At 31.3% G+C, this 20,210-nt stretch overlaps 1 protein-coding gene and 1 pseudogene across 1 annotated transcript; one reads left to right on the top strand and one right to left on the bottom strand.

The window, feature by feature from the left end:
* Nucleotides 1-2,622: 2,622 nt before the first annotated feature.
* LOC148616277 (zinc finger BED domain-containing protein 6-like) lies at nt 2,623-5,119 on the bottom strand (annotated as a pseudogene).
* A 1,715-nt stretch (nt 5,120-6,834) lies between these two features.
* LOC148616278 (solute carrier family 23 member 1-like) lies at nt 6,835-18,872 on the top strand. Its single transcript, XM_088581583.1, has 12 exons — nt 6,835-6,978; nt 10,707-10,955; nt 11,590-11,747; nt 12,319-12,428; nt 12,691-12,770; nt 14,284-14,465; nt 14,895-15,015; nt 15,307-15,463; nt 15,748-16,001; nt 17,219-17,492; nt 17,917-18,009; nt 18,431-18,872. Exons 1-12 carry the CDS (start codon nt 6,835-6,837, stop codon nt 18,667-18,669), a joined length of 2,061 nt encoding a protein of 686 aa, XP_088437709.1. The 3' UTR covers nt 18,670-18,872.
* Nucleotides 18,873-20,210: the final 1,338 nt, after the last annotated feature.

The following is a 20,210-nucleotide window of genomic DNA, read 5'->3' on the forward strand; positions in this document are numbered from 1 at the left end:
ATCGTAAATTTGTGTTTCTGTTGAAACATACCTTAACTTTGAATTATTTCTAATAAATTGTACTTTTCCTGTATAATTTCGTTTGATATCCACAAATGAAATGCATTAAATATATGAAATAGGTGTCGATATATTTATTTTCTTGCAAGACAAAAAGTCGACCAAGATAAATTCGTATGCATGTGACTTCTGGTGACCTTAATCCGCGCATGTGCTGTAAGGGTCGCTTCTTTAATAATACAAATCTGATTGCAAAACGAAAGTGGTTATTCAAAGGCGAGGAAGACCAACAAACTCAAGCCGTAAAGGATTAAACTTCGAATTCAACGCAAGGATCCTTTTGAAATTTGCGTATCATGATATCATGTGGCTAAATATGTTCATTATTTATTTGAAAACTAATCAAAAAAAAGATGAAATGAAATGAAAACAAGACACGTGCGTACCTGAGCAGCCGTTGTTGTTATTTTTTTTTACAAGATTAAAGTATTTTTAAACCCAGGTGAATGTACTGTCGGCAATCTTTGGAAGTAATGGCGAAGCATATTTCGATCAGAGATATCGATCTTCGCTGATTAAAAAAAAGTTGTTTTCACAATATACTGTAGGTATTATCGACATTTATTGTTTCAATTGCATTACTACAAACTTATTTCATTGAATCAGCAAAATTCAGTAGAATCAAAACTGAACAAATTTGGCAGCTAATGCAGCTTTAAGATTGGGAATAAGGTATCATGTTAGTGAGCATTGCTCACAATTTTTCTAATTTATTATTGTTTTGTGTGATTAAAAGAAATGCGACAGTTCCGTTTTGGATATATTATTCCATAAGAAGGAGGAAGGAAGGAGCGTGAGGGGAAAATGGCACAGGCACAAAATATATGATATAGCAAGGATACAATTTTATGCAAATTATAGTTAAGTATTGGTAATGCATTTTACCGGTCCATTATGCTTTAAATATTGTATACTTAACAACAACAACAAAAAAAACGAATCGTTACTATAATAATATTTGTTTCTATGTTTAATTTATGATTTTAAATTATTTCCTTTTTTCCTCATTGGGACAAATCATGCATGGAAACTTCTGCTAGGTTTAATATTTCTGTTTTGAAACTTCTTTGAGTCATTTATGAATGTTCTATTTTGCTGTCATGTTTAATTAATGCAATTTGTCAGTTTTTGTTTGTTTGTTAAATCAAAACATATGTGTACATTACAATCATATCATATTACTCACACCAATTTCAGGTCAGTTGATAATTTATTCAGATGAAAGTGTCACCGTAGTACTTACATCAGGTTTAATGTAGAGCCTGGTGGACATGACCAACATTTGAACCCTTTTAAACAGTATATTTGAAAGGGTGTCGAGTTATCCAGATGATATCGTGCTTTATCTGATGAACATCGTTAGAAGTTTAACGCCCCATACAAATAGTACAAGCCACTGGGACAATTATCACGTACAAGGCTTTTATTTCAGTCACTTTTTTCAAGGTCAACAAAAACCGTTACATGTGCTTAAGTAGATAAACATTGCGAATAAACATTTTAGCGCCGACTTTTTAACATCAATTGAAAAGTTATTTAGACTTTTTACTATGCCTAAACCATTGTTAGCCTTTGGGTTGCTTTAAGAATTATACAGTATACTGTAATGTAGACCACCTCTTTTTGTGTTGGTTATAGATAGTTTGTATATATATGTTTGACACAGATGTGTTTTCTAATTAAGTGTAAGTTTTTGTAAGAGCCAGGCAAAACGGGAAAAATCAGATTCATGCAAGTAACCCCCCATCTGACAATATGATTTCACTCGAGGATGCTTTCTCCATTTGAAAGACCGTGGTTTGATCTCTGCATCACTGAATTTGATTAAAAAGTTAGAAATTAGTTTTTGACAGAAAAATCTGCCCTTGAAATGTTAATATTCAGTGCATTTAAATAAAATCTTAACTCAATTTACCAAAGTGATGTGGATAATCTTGTCTGTTTTCCTTGATTCTGATCAAATTAAACTTTAAAATGGTAGGTTTTTTCATACAATGCCTTATTCTTACAGAGACCGTCGCTGAAATGTTGTTTGCTGTTTATAACTCTGGAAGATGTCAATCTATGTTGTCTATGTTGAAGTTACTTCCACTCAATAACCTACGAAACGAAGATCGTGCGTCACTGTTTTTAGAAAGGAGATGTCACTTATTGTAATATTTATATAACACTGTCTTTGTTATTTGGCGGCTGATAAGCCAATCATCTCAATTGGCTCTGTTGAAAATGAGGTAACTTTGCTAAAATTGTTTGTAAGTACCCCTGGAATTATTTTGATAAATGATGTACCAAATTAAAGATAAAAGATTAAAAGACTGGAAAATGGCAATATATTTTATTTATTTACAGGAAATAAGAGGAATGGTAATATTTACAGTACGAACTTAGATTATTTAAGACAATTGCAAATGACCAAAATACTTCATACTTTTTTTTAATTGATAAAGGTTGGTTTGTCGTGAAGTATTTGTGAAAATAATTGCATATTTTAAAATGAATCAGTATCAAATGACAGTAGAGAAAACATCTGAGGGATGACAATTGATATTTGTGGTAAATTTGTTAAAAAATGACTGAATGAATGTACCTATGTCTTGAAAGACTAATTTTTGCATTTAAAAGCAATTTGTTCTCAATCTCCATTGAATCTGAACTGTTGCACAATCTTAGTTTCATGGTCGGGTCCAACATTGCTGCCAATAAGAAATTGTCATCTGATATAAAACCACCAAGACGTTTCTCTAACGACAATTTCAAAGTTTGGATCATTTTGTTATTGTATGCAACAGATAATTCATTTATCTGATGAGTTAAACCCATATATATATATAGGAACAACTAAGCTGGCAGACACTGACTTGTCTTTCTGAACCACAATTGTGGCGTCTTCAAATGGTTTGAGAATAGAACAAAGTTCCTTCAAAAGTTTTCTCTCATAAGGAGACAACTGAACTGATGCCCCAGTTTTTGCTAGTTTTTCCTCGGGTACTGCAGAATAGACCTTATCATAAATATTTGAGAGTTCCAACGAGTTGCATTGTCAGATTGAAGTCTTTTCTCATTTTCAAGGATATCTGAGACATTAACAGATTTTCTTACAAATTTAACTATATTTGCAGCTTTTGAGATAACTGTTTTTAAACTATTGCTAGTGTCTTTCAAACCATCTTTTACTTTGTGTATGTCTGTTTTCCATGTCTGATCTTTGCCCCTGGATTACATTCTTTTGATTACCGCTATAACCTTGGTTCCCTTGATTACTCTTTTGAACATATTTTGTACTTTTGTGTTAACAAACTGAATTAAATTTTGTTGTTTAGTTGAATCGTTGCTGGGAGATGTATTTATATATAGCTCATTGCGACGTTTTCTCTAAAAAAGTAAATAAAAAGTCTTTAAATGTTGGTCCAGATAATTTTTAAGTTAATATTTTAAGGAAAATTAAATGGTTTAAATTTTATCTTTGTTTTAACAATCTCCTTAATTACAGGTTATATAACTACAGATAAATGTAAATCTGACACTTAATCAATAACAAATAATTGAAACAGAGTCTTGCTGTCATTAATTAAAATCTTTCATTAATTGACCAGTATTAAAAGAAAAGAATATAGTTAAATTATATTTCTTTATTCTCTTATTTACATTCATAAACAATTACATAAATATGTTTAGTGTCAAAGTGGAATGCATGAAGTTATTTGTATTGTATTGGTTCATTGTCAACATCACTTTTTATTCTTAATCTTAATGTTATCATAAATCAAATGTTATCTTTTTTAAAACTTTTTGTAAAATAAATGTCCAACAAATATTCAAATTAAATAATAAAATCTCATTGACACTTATATCAATCTTCTTACATCTATTATAGAGAATCAAATTTTATTTATAATTACTAAGTTTTAAAAATTAAGTAACATTCCTTAATGTGAGTTGAAAATTTTGATGTTGTTTGGGCATTTCCAGATATTAGCACATGACAGTATTTGCATTAAACTTTAACAGTTCCTTCAAAAGGAAAATCTGGTGGAATTTCATAATGTTCTCTCCAAGACATGACAAACAGCCACTATGTCTTCCAAAACACTACTAAAAATACTTAACCAAACAAAAATGCTCACTATTGTAAGTGAGTGAACAAAATTCTCAAGTTTAATATTGCACCAGAAATGCCCTTAGGTAAAGAAGGAAAACAAAGTCTGGACTAGAATGACAAATAAAAAACTCTTATTGAAAAATTATGCATTAAGAAATTTCAATAAAATTAACAATTTTTATTTTAGTGTAGTTGGGATATTCATTCAGCCTTTGATATATTTATTTTGAACATAAATTAAAGGCCATTTGTTTCAAAAGCTGGAAAGAAGGTTAATTTGTGAGGAAATCTTGTTGACATAAGGGACTTTAGATAACAACAAATCTAATAAAGTGCAACTTTTCAGAACTAACAAGTCATTGTATACATGATATTTTATCTGTACCTGTAAAAAGAGCATTACCTGAAGAATGCATCCAAATGCACTGAAATAAAGTGCTATTTTGTCAAACTATTTTTCTAAAGTAGTCGAAATGTAATCGAAGGTAATCGATTATTTCATCATATGTTTGCTGTAAGCGGTTAAATTACGATTACATGTAATCGAAAAGTTGGTCGATTACAGATTACTGTCGTTTAATCTGAAAAATGTAATCAATTACAATCGATTACGATTACATATTACGATTACCCCACCCCTGTCATAAACTTATTTTCAAATTACCTTTACTGATGATGCTGTTAAAGTAGAATAGATTGTTTTGTCTTTGTGCGCAAAATGTATGCATATTTATCCCGGTATATGCAAATAACTTCATCGACGTCACAAAGTTCTGACAGTTTTTACAGTGAAATATGGCCCCAAAATTAAAAATAGTAAAATTCCAAAGAATGATTCTGGAAATCCGTTATTGTAAGTACTCGTAGGGATCTTCCACCGGTATAAAAACGATTCGATTGTCTCGAATTCGTTTCAATATAAAATAATACCAAAGAAAACTTACTTATACGTTGCTTCATTTTGGCCCCCAGAGTGTAAAATATATTATGACTAATTTAGGAGATAAATTTGAAACATGCATTAGAATCCATTGATATGGATTTTTTTTACACTTTTAGTATCCTTTACACCATTCGACTACGCCTCAGGGCGTATTTAAGTACCTCAGGTACAAAAAAGTCTCCATACCCACGAATATTAGCGTAAGTAACTTATATCAACAGTTAGAAGTTGGTCATTTCGCTGGGACAGTTGCTGATAACTTAAAAGCAATTATTGATTTTTAGAAGTAGATTTTGACATTTTTATGATATGTTTTGAGAACAAACCCTTCCAAAGTATTTTGATCATAACTTCGTCATTATCTATTTGTTAATTAACTATTTATAAAGCAAAGATTCTGAATAAATTCTCTTTCCTGTGGTATGCATAAGTCAAATGTAAACTTTATAGGCTCTATGTTTACCTAGTTTAAAGACTGGAATACAGTTATATTTTTAATTATAAAGACTTTGTTATGAAAGAACATTCCATGTAATATAAGTCCCTGGTTCAAAATTGTCAATGAAGTTTTTGGCGAATTGAAGACCAATACACAAACTTGTTTTAAACGGTCTTGAAACTTAATCTTACTTCTGTTGTTTGTAAATGTGTTAGTTATTCTAGTCCAAAGTCTTCGACAAAAAGCATGAAAACATTTGTTTGCATACAGGTTCGGTGTTTTTTTTCTTTTTCATGTGTAGATATAACCATCCGAGATATATTTAGATAGGATGCTCTGATGTGTTTATATCTTAAAATGAAATAGAAGCCGCCTAGTTAGCTAAGTGATCGTTATAAAATCATCTATCGGTACTGGAAGAGGATAGATGTTTGATAACATCATCTAAAAGGTTCTATAGTCTTCAAATAAGCAGCTTTTGAAATTATTGAACATATGTCAGATGTGCTTTCATAAAGCGCGCAAATTAGTATATGATTAATTCCTGAAGGATGTAGTTTAATGTTCTTATTGTTTATAGATTGTTGATACATTTAAGCGCAATGTTAGATTTATCGTTGTATTATAAGATTTCATTGTTTAAAGTCGTTATTACTATGGAATAAATTTCACATTTGTGTTCCGATACATATTTTATGATCTTAAATTGTTTTTATCATATAAGCATAATATTGTCAAATAAATGTTTCATATATATTTAACAATAGCATTATAACTGACACAACTGTTATATATTAAAACAAATTTTTTAAGCGTCGCCTGAATTTTCGACCATTAGATAAATCAATGATTGTGACTTAAATATCTTCAAAATCAATTCTGTTATATCTAAACTAATGTTAAAAATTAATTAAAAAATTGTCTAAAGTCAGTTTCAAATGTGAGCAAATATCAGATTTCTCATTATCATTGTAGGTACCAATTGGTTGTTAGACAGCAAGAAGACTCCATCGAAGGGACAATATGTCAGTCAGCACATTGAACATAAAAAACACATTAACAATCATATCAAATCAAAACTGGTAGATAGAGCCCCAGGCGATTTTCAATTCAATGTTTACATATATAGGTTAACTAATTCAGGACTTACATATATATTCATTGAGACGAATACCAAGTAGTGGTTACCTTTAATATCTTATACAATAAAGCTGGATATACTACTAACGAGTCTCTAAATTTTAGTCTATATTGACCAACATATATAGGGTCTTGTTCGGTGTTTTTTAAATTATGGAAGTGTTTTCTAGTGGTTACGGTAGGCGACCCTCGCTAGTGGAAGGTATTAATGCTGTTAGAAATAGAAGATTTTCTATTAAGTCAAGGAATAGTGAAGATACGAACTCTGAAGACTATGATGAATCCAAAGGCGAAATAGTAAGTTTAATATTTGTGTAGTGTCAATTCAAAATAAGTGATCAATAAGAGCAATATTTTTTTTTACTTTTTTAATTTAGGGGAAATAGAAGTTTTTTCAAGCTTTGATCGCATTGATGATTTCGATTCTCGAAATTCCTTTGGATATCTACTAACCATTTATCTTCTGCAAATAGTCAAGGCCACTCCACTTTTTATCATTCTACTGATTAGTATACAATAGTCATAAATTAAAATATATACCTTTTTTTTTATTTTAGACAGACTGAATTAATTACCTTCAATATAAAAAGTTATTTTCGGTTTTATCCATGTGGCAACGGTGAAATCATTGAACTCTAACAAGGCTAGTCTCATACAAATATAAACTGGTTATGCTGATACCATTTGGTTTTTGTTTTAAAGCTGCATTAGCTGTCATTTCGTAAATGTTTGTTTCTATTGAAATATGCCTTAACTTTTAATTATTTCTACTAAATTTTACTTATCCTGTATAATTTCATTTGATATTCACAACTAAAATGCATTAAATACATGAAATAGGTGTCCTTATATTTATTGCCTTACAAGACAAAAAATCGACCTCGATAAATACGTATGCATGTGACTTCTGGTAACCTTAATCCGCGCCTGTACTGTAAAGGTCGCTTCTTTAATAACAAATCGGATTGCAAAGCGAAAGTTGTTATTCAAAGGCGAGGAAGACCGATGGATTCAAGCCGTAAAAGAAAAAGTTGCGAATATAACGCAAGGATCCTTTTAAAATTTACGCATTGTGATATAATGTGGCAGAAATATGGTCATTATTGCCTGAAAACTAATCAAGAAATATATTAAATGAAATGAAAACAAGACACGTGCTTACCTGTATATTCGTTATTGTTATTTTTTTTTACCAAGGTTAAAGTATTTTTAGCCCAGATCTGTCTGCAATCTTCGGAAGTAATGGCGAAAAATAATTAGATCAGAGCTATCGATCTTCTCTGATTAAAAAAAAACGTTGTCTTCACAACATTCTGTAGGTATTATCGAGATTTATTGCTTCAATTGCATTACTACTAACTTATTTCACTGAATCAGCAAAATTCGGTGGAATCAAAACTGAACAAATTTGGCAGCTAATGCAGCTTTAATTATTATGCATGCAATTGTGGTTGATTATGTCACAATGACAAGTTTGTAAATGTTTATACTATATGAGTTCTGACATATAATGATTTTATAAATACATTAATATCGCTTCAGCATTAAGCATGACCAGAATAATATCAAAAATTGTGTTTAAATAACAAACTAGTATATCATGTGATGTATTAATTGTAACATATTATGTTTATATTTTAAATTTCTTCATCGTTTATATCCAAGTAAATACTGTTCATGTTTGAAATTAACTATTAAATTATTTTGTATCATTTAATGTCTAACTTTGTGATTCCAAAACAGTATACGTCAGTAAATGTCGGTTTTGCAGTACTGGACACACATTTACCATTCTGTGTCTCTGATAGAATAAATCCATCTTAAGATAGAAGTATGTACCAAACAAATGTCCAAATATCCAAAACCATTTTTTTTTAAATTGGGAACATGTATACTGATATGTGCATGCACTTTCACGTTTACATAAAAATTGCTATTAAAAAATTCAGAGGAAATTTCGATTCAGGATAGTTATTTTGACGTTTCTGCAACAATCTTTGTGATGAAGCTGTAAATTGTTAACCATTCAATAGATATTTAAAAGAGAACAATCTTTAACAGTTCTTCACTCTTATGAAGCTGATTTCAGAGCAGATTTCAAAATAGAGAATGAAAAATAACCAACTTTTTGAAAACAATTAGGTATTAGGAAATGTATCTGTCTTTACAACGTAAATTAATATATATGTCTTTTTTGCTATTCTTGTCTTCATCTGCAGTACATGACAAGAAAAATACAGCTTGATTTTGATGAGGACACCGTCCTTTAGCACTTACTTCTTCCTCTAAGATATATCTATTTTCTTATCCATTTTCAATTCTAAGTCTCAAATTTAACTATGTGTGTGTGTGCGTCTATAGTAACTACTAAATGCAATTTGATTGGATGTGCCAGGTGCACTGGCATTGTGGTTTTACGATTCTTGCTTTAATAAGCAACACTTGAGATGAAACAGAAGAAAAGTAAAACGTATGTCATTTCCTCGTACGTTGGAGTAATGGTAAGCACAATCAAATATCAATGGTACAATCAAGGCTGAGCCAAAAATATAGATATAGATTTCATTATCTAAGGAATAAACACAGAACAAATACAAACCAGAACAATACCAACAAAGTCATACAGTAGCTTGGAAATTATATTACATTTAAAACTTAAGGTAAGTGTGCCACTCATACTTCAAAGAAACACTAACATAGGAAGTATTATTCTTGTTAGGTAAAAACACCAACAGCAAAAAACACACATAAAAAGTAGAGCATCGAACTAACGTACCAGTGCTGAAAGCATTCTCAGTTTTTCCAGAAACAACTTCCGAGTTGCTTACTAACCTTTCTTGAATAATAAGAAAACAGAACACTACGACGAACTGAACGAAGATATCCTCGTGATAACGATGTACGCCCACTTGTCAATTTGCTACGAATTACCCCCAACTGTTTCCAAATGACTTTTTTACGATAGCGCAAACCAGAAAATTTAAGGACTTGATGGATTATTTCCAGTAATAAATAAACAATACTGAATAAAATCAACGTGTATTCCGTATAGTATGGCAATGAAATTACTCTTTCATCTAGTATATCCCGATTAAAGACAAAGAAATCAAATTCCCTGAATTTTCATTTATTTATTTATTTATCTATTTATATATCTTTTTATCTATTTGCCTATTTATTCATTCATTTATTTATTTATTGTCTATTTATTTAATATTCAAAAGGGGAGATTTTATCAAGATATTCATCAATTCGAGGATTGTGAAGTAATAAAATTTCATCGGTATACTTTCCCTGAATACAATTATTTTTCTATCTTGAACTTCCTAAATCCAAACGCTGCTAATGAGAGATAACAACTTGAAACACGTGTACAGTATACCACAATTTGCTATATTTATGTGATTGGTATTCTTGTATTTCAAATATATGGTCTGCTATTACGCCTGCGTCATAATGGTGAAGCATCATTGTAGTGAACAGAGGGATAATTCCGATTACATCAATAGGTTGGCTTGTAATATATAAAGCATCAAAATCTGTTGACGCTCTGGCCTACGTGGGATCTGGGAGTAGGCCAGAGCGTCAACATAGCAGCCTAGCCGCTACTAGGACATACTCTGAGTGAGTTTTTCGGTCGAGTATCCCAGCAGGCTGGGGTCCGCTACCTCCAACCACTAACTCCAACCACAGACATTTACTAACAGAATCCCCGTGCGAGATCCGTAAGGATAGTCAAGACCGTAAAAACCCCCAATCATCAAAAATGTCCAACACTCTTCACGTTGACGTACTCCCAAATATATTACAATTGGAATGTCATTTGTCAGTAGAAATACATCACATCACATTTGATAAAGAAGATGTTGCTTTAAAACTCTTATTTAGCATTCTAACATTTGGAAATATCTTATTGTAAATGTTTATATAAATCGTGTTTCCACAGTATATCTTGAAGAGATATTTTGAAAAAAAATCAAATATAAAGTATTTAGATGTTTTTATGGTATGAATTGTAATTGTAGAACCCAGTTTTTATGCTGAGAAATGGCTCAATATCATCCACAATACCTATTGAGTTACCATCACAACGAAGGTCTGTATCATCATGTAAGTCAGGAGAAAATGGATTTCCACTGTCAAAAGTGGTTGAAGAGAAGGAGAACGGCGAAGATCCAGAGAAAAACATTGATATTGATTTAGAAAGTTGGAAATTGGTTTACAAAGTCAGTGATTCGCCGCCGGTTTTGCTAACCGTTCTGTTTGCTATGCAGGTAATTTCCATTTTAAATATAGATGCTAGTTTTCTTTGAATTTATAAAATTGCCGTAAATCTGTCAGTCTCTGGTTAAAGACCGATAATATTATTCGTCATTGCAATTAAACAATGTATTTTATGCTTTATCTTACTCCTACAACGTAAGAGGTTGGAATTCCGTTCCTCCATACCCCAACCTCTTACTTCCGAGCGCCATACTGCATAACACTCGATCCGTTTTGTCAAAAACATATTGCATTCCGTAAAAAAGTGACCTAATTTAAAATGGCTGGTCATTTTCACAACTGTCTTTATTACTAATGCTTTCTAGGTATTTAACAAATATTTAGGATTTTTATCGCTCGATTTCCGGTAAGTTAAACTTCTTTAATGTAAATAAAAGACTAAAAATATTTTAAAACACATGATTAGCTAATTCACATTTGCGATGGCTTTCAACATGTTAGATGCTAGAGGTCAGGATGGCACCAAGTCAGAAAATAGCTTGCCAGACAACCTCTAGCATTGCTGGAGTAGCTTCATCCCACAAATAACTTTTAATTGCCTAAATGATAATGATGGGATGTTATAACTTGATATTGAGGAACATTTCGGTATAAAATATAGAGTATATTGTTATTTTATTTAAGCAAGTACTAACATCATTACCAGGCTGTGTAGTTACAGCAGTGTTAGTTTCAGGGTCGGTTTGCGGAGAGCCAGATAAAGCTTTACAAGCCCAACTTTTAGCTACGACAATTTTTTTGTCTGGGTTGACAACCTTTCTGCAAGTGACGTTTGGTGTCAGGTTAGTACGATATATCTTCTATTATCGCTATTTTGTTTAAAATTCCTTTGATCTTTCTATACGATAGTTTTTAATCTCACGCCAGTTGAGTGAGACTGAAATTATCGCTAGTTTCTATGTCCCCGCGTGACATACAAGCAACAGCGTAAGAATATTAGTCTATAACTACTTCTCGATATGTTAGTGTTACTAAATGTGTCGTTGCACTACAAAATGATTATATACTTCTAACACACTGACGAGAGTGGGAGAAATGACACTGCATAGAAAGATTTATATATAAATACAAAATACTAATTAATTTACCCACGTTGTGATGAATAACTATCGATTGTAGCATGGAAATAGTGACCAAATAAGACCACATTTTTTATTGATTGTTTATCTATCTCCTATTGTATCTAATCATTAAGTTGATCAGATAAAATATAACTTCTTTATTTGTTCATTCTTTTTAATATAAAAAGATAATACATATTCTGTTTTATACGTAAATTATTGGTCATATCAACTCCATAAGAACTTTAAACTAAATTAAAACAAAATTTTATGTCTTTGCTTTTATTTCAAGATTGCCAGTTTTCCAAGGTCCCACACCAGCTTATGTTATACCGATATTAGCTTTAGCTTCTCTACCAGAATGGTCATGTCCTACGGAAGTCTCCAACAATAATAGTACTGGTATAGTCTAAGATGTAGCACACTATTTGAAGATATAAAATTAACAAAGTTCTATTTACATTTATAGTAATTTATAATGTGTATCCGTTTTTAACTTATTATACTGATTATGCCTTGCGTCACCAATATCTAAGTATTATAAATGAAAACGTTTTGTTTAACCTTACAATTGAGACTTAATTTAAGATTGAAAGTATAATAGAGTGATACAGTGATAAAAAGTATATGAGACACTAACAATTGAGTACCATCTTTGTTCCAGAGATGATATTTGCCTTTGGGAATAAGACCTTTGGAATTGAAGAATTGAGGAATAATTTTATAAATCCAAGATTAAGATTGGTAAATACCTGTGTAGCACTGTTGTATTTAAGATAAAAGGAGACGAAGTCCTCATTATTGTATTCTAAACTGATTTGACCGGAGGCAATGGAATCACTGAAAGTCCTATATGGAACAACATGAAACCTCCAGCGCATATAAGAGAATGTCTAGACTGGACCCGCGTGACTAGAATGTTCTCAACATGCAAATTGTTATAGAGAAAAAATAGCAGAAAAGTACCAATAACCAGGATTCCACTATTGAAGTCCGGATTGAAGTTTATGGGCTGATCTGCATAAGTTAGAAAATGGGCTTACAATTCTGAACATTGCAAAAAGAGACTATTAAAGTAGAGTGTCATAGCTTCTGGATAAATAACAAAAGTCTTGGATAGCTATACCCTGCCATTACTGTTTAAATCTCAAATTGTATACATGCCGTATAAATGATTTCTTATCAGAAAATATATGGTTTACGATAAAAGTATTAAATCAAGTCATCTTGGTTTGCGTTTGAAATATTTAGATTTATAAAGTATCTTTTTTTTCGTTTAGCCATTCAAAACATGACTAAAACAAGGTATTTTGTGAGCTCAAAGCATGACAAGCACTACAAAAAAAACAACTTAATGACAACAAATTATTTGTAAAATGAACTGATGAAGGAATTTGTGTCATGTTAATCTCCTTCTGATTTCTGCTAAGTTGTCTATTATAGCAATACCTTAAGAATCAGGAGTATATGACATGCAAGGACATTGACTCCTTTACAATTAAAATAATAGTTCATATTTACTCATAATACATTTCATAAAGTGATATCATTATACAATTTTCATCGTAAACTCAAGGTATTCCTTCTATCAATAACAAGGAAGTAAATGATATTGTATACAAAGTAAAAAAAAAACGATACATATTTGAGTCATGTCCAACAGATTAATCTTTAAAAAAAAACATGAATAAACATTAATAGTAAGTAAATTGTAGAACGGGATTGTCCACGAAATTCAAATGTGTTCTTTTTTTAAACAGAATATTGTCTACCAATTTTGTTTTTAATTTAAACAAATACATTTCCAAATTTAACAACATTTTCCCCGTCTATTACAAAATATGTATCACATGTTTATCATTCAATGATAAGTTTGGGCTCACTTATTATTGTGTAAACTAAAATAAAAATGGTTGAGTGTAAGTTTTTTTGTAAATTTCAGGCAAACTACGAAAAATCAGAAGCATGCATGACAAAAACCAACCGAGCTGATAACATAATTTACTCAAGGATGCTTTCTATTGACCATTATTTGATCTCTGCATTTACAAAATGATATGGAAAATCTATTCTTTTTTCCATGATTCTGGTGGTGCAAATAGTCAAATTACACTTTAAAATGGTAGTTGTTTTTTTATCATGTTTTACCCCACTGCCTGATTCTCATTAAGACTGAAACATAAAACTTTTATTTTTTTTTATGTGTTATGTTATCAACTTCATTTCTATTGATTAATGACCCTTGTTTTTTTTTCAGTTACAAGGTAGTCTTGTTTTTGCTGGATTACTACATATGTTGATAGGGATGACCGGATTGGTAGGACTCTTATTGAAATTTGTAGGTCCCATTACAGTAATACCTATGCTCCTACTCCTGGGAATAGAATTTTACTCTGTTATGACAGACCTATGTAGCGCTCATTGGGGCATATCTGCAATGTAGGTACTAGTATATTGTTTCAAAAATTGAAATCAAAATAGTCATGTTAACAACAATGTCAAGATATAAAATGATAGAAACAACCAGCAACCTGTCCTTTTCAAAATGAATGTATGTAAGATTTATTGGTAGGGTATGCCTTGTCTCTCTTATCGTCTTCAAATATCACTATTAAAGACTACGTTAATATATCGGTGTACACCTCATTGAGAACTGTGAACTGCTAGTTTTTGTTTGGTTTTGGTTTTTAGTATAATGAAGTTTTGAAGTAAGATTACTTTAGGGGTGATTTGGTTTTGTGTTCTTTGTCATTACATATAATTTTACCTTGGTAATGATGCTATAATTCATTAAATTGGAGAATGTAGCGTAAAACCGTCAAAAGTAAAATGTATACTGTCACTTGATTGATGTCTATTTCACGACAGAACAGCAACAGTAGCAATAATATTAGCAGTATATTTAGGGGGCTGGGCTATGCCATTGCCCTTTTGGAGCAGAGAAAATGGTTTCCGTGTCATCAGATTCCCGCTTCAACAAGTATTGGCAGTAAGTTGTCCATGTTTGTCTGCATGTCGAAAATTGAACATTTTTTGATAAAAATCAAAGTGAATGATAAAAAAGTAATATAAGATATAAAGTAATATAAGTTATAAAGTGGCAAAGTTAACTGCACACATGTATAATAAACAAGCAAATAATATACAAATTAAATGTTATAAAAAGAAATAAGGATGATCCAGATTTTCAGCCTGGCGGTCTTTGAATGGCACTTAACATGAGGAAAAACAGACAACCAAATAAAAAAATACAAGAGAATGCAATATTTTGTCTACACAGATATTATTATCAATGGTGATAGGATGGTCACTTTCGGGGATATTGACTAGTACTGGTTATTTTTCTGATGATCCAAAGAGTCCACAGTACAAAGCCAGAGCCGATTATGGCATAAACACTATCTCCAAAACACCTTGGTTCTATTTCCCATATCCGGGTAAGTCAATTCCTATGTACGCACTATTAGAAAAGGATAACTTATGAACAAATTCAACTTTCTTGGAACAAATGAATCACATTTTTTTTCATTTAAAACTCTTCTGTATCTAAAGCAGAAAAAGGATGAAAATACCTATCATCCGAATGAAACAAAAAAAAATTAAAAATCTCTTGATGACTTCCTTGCTATTAATTTTTGTCTAATTCCCCTTGAAATCACATGAATGTTGACGACCCTCTTTACCATACCTTCATATTTGTAAGCATGGCTGTCTTTTGTAGGTCAATTTGGAAAGATAGACTTTGACGGAGGTGTTTTCGTCGCGTTTGTCACCGCCACTCTAACATCAATCATCGATTCAATAGCTGATTATTACGCATGTGCCAAAATGTCACACGTCCCACCACCACCTGTGCATGCTGTAAACCGTGGAATAACTTGTGAGGGATTCATGAGTATGGTAGCGGGTTTTTTTGGGGCAGGCCATGCCACTACTACTTATGGTGGTAACATAGGAACAATTGGAATGACAAAGGTAAACAATATTGAAGTGTTACAACGATATAAGCAAATGGCATTATATGTTAATTTGATGTTAAAAATATTAACAGATGCCAAAAAGCAAATAGCAAATCACAAAAAAAAACAACAAACAAACAAGACCTTAATAAGAATTGGTAAAGAGAGATCGACTTTTCTGGTTACGTTTTTCCGCGTTCCTGACTTTTGCTATTTTCTGATATAACGAGAATATGTATGGTGTATACGTCAAAGAGTCAACAACCCCTCTGTGATAAAAATATCAGCCCAGGGCCACCCATTGGTCTTCCATGAACGTCGAGAAAACCCTCGTACCACAGGACAGGCTGCAGTTGGTCCCAAATCATCATTATACACAGGTACAGCGAAAAGTACAGTTACCCATAAATACTCAAGTAACATAAAAATAAACTAAAGGTGAAAAAGAAACAATACTTACAGAGGCCAGAAATTCCTGATAGACGCAAAAATGCGGCGGGGTTGAAGTACTTTGACGTGACCACAACCCCATATTTAAATCTGACCTCTCTGGAAAAAAATACAGCGCAATTAAACACATCTAAAAATCAGTTCAAAAAGGTCTGACTCTTTTGCTACAACGGAAATCAAGGAAATGAATATACATTACATATATTAAAGACTACTAGCAGTAAACATGCCGGCTCCAGACCAGTTTAAATCAACAAAAAGCGATTTCCCAATCGTATATAAAATAATCTTACTTAATCCCATATGGGGTTGAGAATCATGGTAATAAAATAAAGGACACAACCTATTTTCATGCCAAAAACTTATTTCAAAAATAGTGTTTTAATTTAATGTTAAGACCCTACGAGCGAATCAATTTTAATACCAAAAAATTCTATCTTTAACGATTTGACAATAATATCGTAACAATATCCTTTACGAAAGACCCCATTCAACGGTTTACTTAACTTATTGGATGGGTATCGAGCTTCCCGTGCTTTTTGTATCATATTACCGTAATACAAAGGGTGAGAAATACCTACACGTATTAATCCTTTACAAGTATGTCTGTATTTGAGAGTGAGTTCCTTGTGTCGGTTGAAAAACCTGTGATATACTTATTGAAAACATAAAATAGATCCACGAAGGTTGGAAACAATGAATAAAAAAACTCAGAAATTGACTAATGTTGCCTATGGATTTTTATTAAAGTTGTTGTAAGATCAACTCTTTTTTTTATTTTAGGTGGCAAGTAGACAGGTATATCAGTTATTTGGAATTATATTGATAGTAATGTCAGTGATTGGAAAATTCACAGCTGTATTTGTTACAATACCTGACCCAGTTATTGGAGGAGTTGGAGTAGTCGGCTTTGGTACATTTCTGGGACTTGTACTATCTAATTTACAATATATAGATCTTAATTCTTCAAGAAACCTCGCCGTAATTGGTATATCTTTGTTAATAGGACTAATGGTACCTAATTGGGTCAAGAAGCATCCGGAATCTATAAACACAGGTACAATAAGGTCACTGTATTGTATATAAATATGGCTTCGATATAATCATTGTTTTCTTTGCATGTCAAAGCGCAAAGACAACAAAGCTAACTCCAGAATTGTGCCGCTTAATTAAATTCGAAAGGAATAGTACCAGAAAATAATTTTTAATTAGCAATTGTGTGTTACAAAAAATCCTTTATCTTGTTAAATGAAAACAAGTTTTTGTTTTATACCTTAAATATTTGTTGAAATTTTCATTTGAATTATCTAAATACAAATACATGTACTTGTAAGTTGTAATGAAAGACAACGACGATTCCTTTACTACATTTACGGAAACATTTTGGGTTATGACGAAGTTAAATAGATCAGGTGTCAGGATTAAATCATCCGAAAACATCTAGAAAAATCATTGATTTATTAGATGTTGTATTTTATCAGGATCATCAGACCTTGACAGTCTGATACAGACAATTCTTACCAATCCGATGATGGGTGGATTCTTAGCGTTCTTCCTGGACAATACAATATCAGGTATACGAACTCTCAATTAATGGTGTTTTACTTGTTTTATTCTGAGGGTAATCAAGGGAACAAGGATAAGAAGAACACAATTTATATAATCGACTAGAATACGATAAACTCAACAAAGAACGGTGTTTTACTTGTTTTATTCTGAGGGTAATCAAGGGAACAAGGATAAGAAGAACACAATTTATGGAATCGACTAGAATACGATAAACTCAACAAAGAACGTGAAAGAAACAAATGTAAATGGGTAATAGTATCTAAAATATAAATAAACTTATATTCATGAATATTTTGACTGAGAATAACAGAATATATATATATTCTAGTGAAGAGAGAAGAGATAAAATTATTTTTGTCCTTATTTCAAGACATGTAAGTCATTCTCGTGTGTTTGAAAATCAAAGATCCTTAACCAATATTACAGGTTCTAAATTAGAGCGAGGTTTAGCAGAGTGGGATACCAGTAGTGCAGTAGAAATTGAGGAAGACAATGAAGTGGAATATGAGGAAGATGAATCCGTTTATGAAATAGTAGGCATCTCAAAATATCTCAAGGATATTAAATGGCTGAAATACATCCCCATACTACCTAACTTTGATCCAAGTGTATTGGACTGTAACTGTTGTACATGTTGTGTAAGATGTAAAAAAGCCAAGTTATAGAAAACCTAATTTACATTATTGTTTGAAATTAAATAGGAAAGGTGTATAAATAAGTCTAGTATACAATTTTCAGTACACTTTTATTAAGGCAGCTAACCGACAAATAGCTAATGTTGTTTCTGGTCTCAATTGCATACAGAATTTTAACACGTAAATAAAAGTTTATGCGTGCATCTTACTCATACAAATGCAATCTTTCATTGTCATTGCTCAAAATTTGTTTCTTTTATAGAGTCTAAGCTTTATGAAATGCATTTCCACAACCACTTATATATAACATGGATATAAAACTTGTATTTATCATAGCTTATTTGTTATGAATTTATCAATGTCAATAAAGTTTGTTGATAAAAAATAGAGGCTCTAAAGAGCGCGAGTCGCTCACTGAAAATATTAAATCAATTGGCCATATTATTTGATCAATCAAAAGAAAAAGAAATCCTTGGTTTGTTTGTTTGTTTTTTGTTGTTGTTGTTATTTTAAAGGAGCCATACACACCACTATATAACATTGATGTGGACCTTTAAGGATCATTACATCAATCGAAAATTTTAATTTATAAAGGGATTAAAGATCTTTAAGATTTTTTTTAAATGCAAAATCAAAGTGCTGTTAGTACTGGAGTTTTTTTTATTCTTGTGAAAATTGTAGCATGAAGAAAGTTTAAAAGATTACATGATGTAAAATAAAACTGTATTCATACATTTCCCATATTATTTAGAACTGGGTTTTCCTAATATGTTTAAGAAAGTAGACCTAGGGTAAGGGATACAACTCATACAAATCATGGGAACTTTTGTATTCAGCATTTTACATCAATCTCATGTAAGCGTCAAAGTAACTTTGACTGATTTTATTCTGTTTCATATGAAGGCTTGATAGGCTTTGGTGATCTTGAATATGATACAAACTTATCATTGATTTCAACAGTTATGTCCCTTACCATAGGTCTACTTCGGCGGCAATTTCCTTAAACTGAATGTCAATCATGAACATGAAATGCAGTCAATAGTTAAACAATATCTTCACACATTTACATGTTTTGTTCCATTTCACCTTTTTCCCAAATTTTTAAACCTGTCCAAAAGTTAATTTGCATTTAGATTCAAAAATATTTTAACAAAGTATTTATCTTACACTGTAATTATACTCAAATTTTAGCTAAGGAAAATAATTTCTTTAATGAACGTAAAGACGTTTTGTCAATTTGAGTTTTCCCGGAAATTTTACCCAATTTTACTTGGTTAAAATCCCTGTTTATTAATCCTAAAATATTAATGATAGGATGGAGATTTTGACTAATAGGTATTAAATGGAACATGCAGACCACGTTCAGTACTTCTTGACACATTACTGCAAGAACTTTATTAAATGCTATTATATAATAAATATCTTCCAAGGCCATAAAGGAGTCCCTCAATTCTTCTGTTGATTTATTTGAACACTAGCTCTTCATTTTATTTGCTCAAATAATAGAATATTATTGAGCTGAATAAGTGCCATAAACATATTTACTGGTTAAAAAAGGGGTATTGAATGAT

This window comes from Perna viridis, chromosome 5 (assembly GCF_037379345.1).
Source record: "Perna viridis isolate PV_CMFRI_1.1 ecotype Kerala chromosome 5, ASM3737934v1, whole genome shotgun sequence".
Lineage (NCBI taxonomy): Eukaryota > Metazoa > Mollusca > Bivalvia > Mytilida > Mytilidae > Perna > Perna viridis.

Coding starts and splice junctions, on each gene's coding strand:
- LOC148616278 (XM_088581583.1), top strand. CDS start 6,835: ATGGAAGTGTTTTCTAGTGGTTACGGTAGGCGACCCTCGCTAGTGGAA. Junction 12,771..14,283: donor TAAATCCAAGATTAAGATTG/GTAAATACCTGT, acceptor TTTTTTTTTCAG/TTACAAGGTAGTCTTGTTTT. Junction 14,466..14,894: donor CATTGGGGCATATCTGCAAT/GTAGGTACTAGT, acceptor ATTTCACGACAG/AACAGCAACAGTAGCAATAA.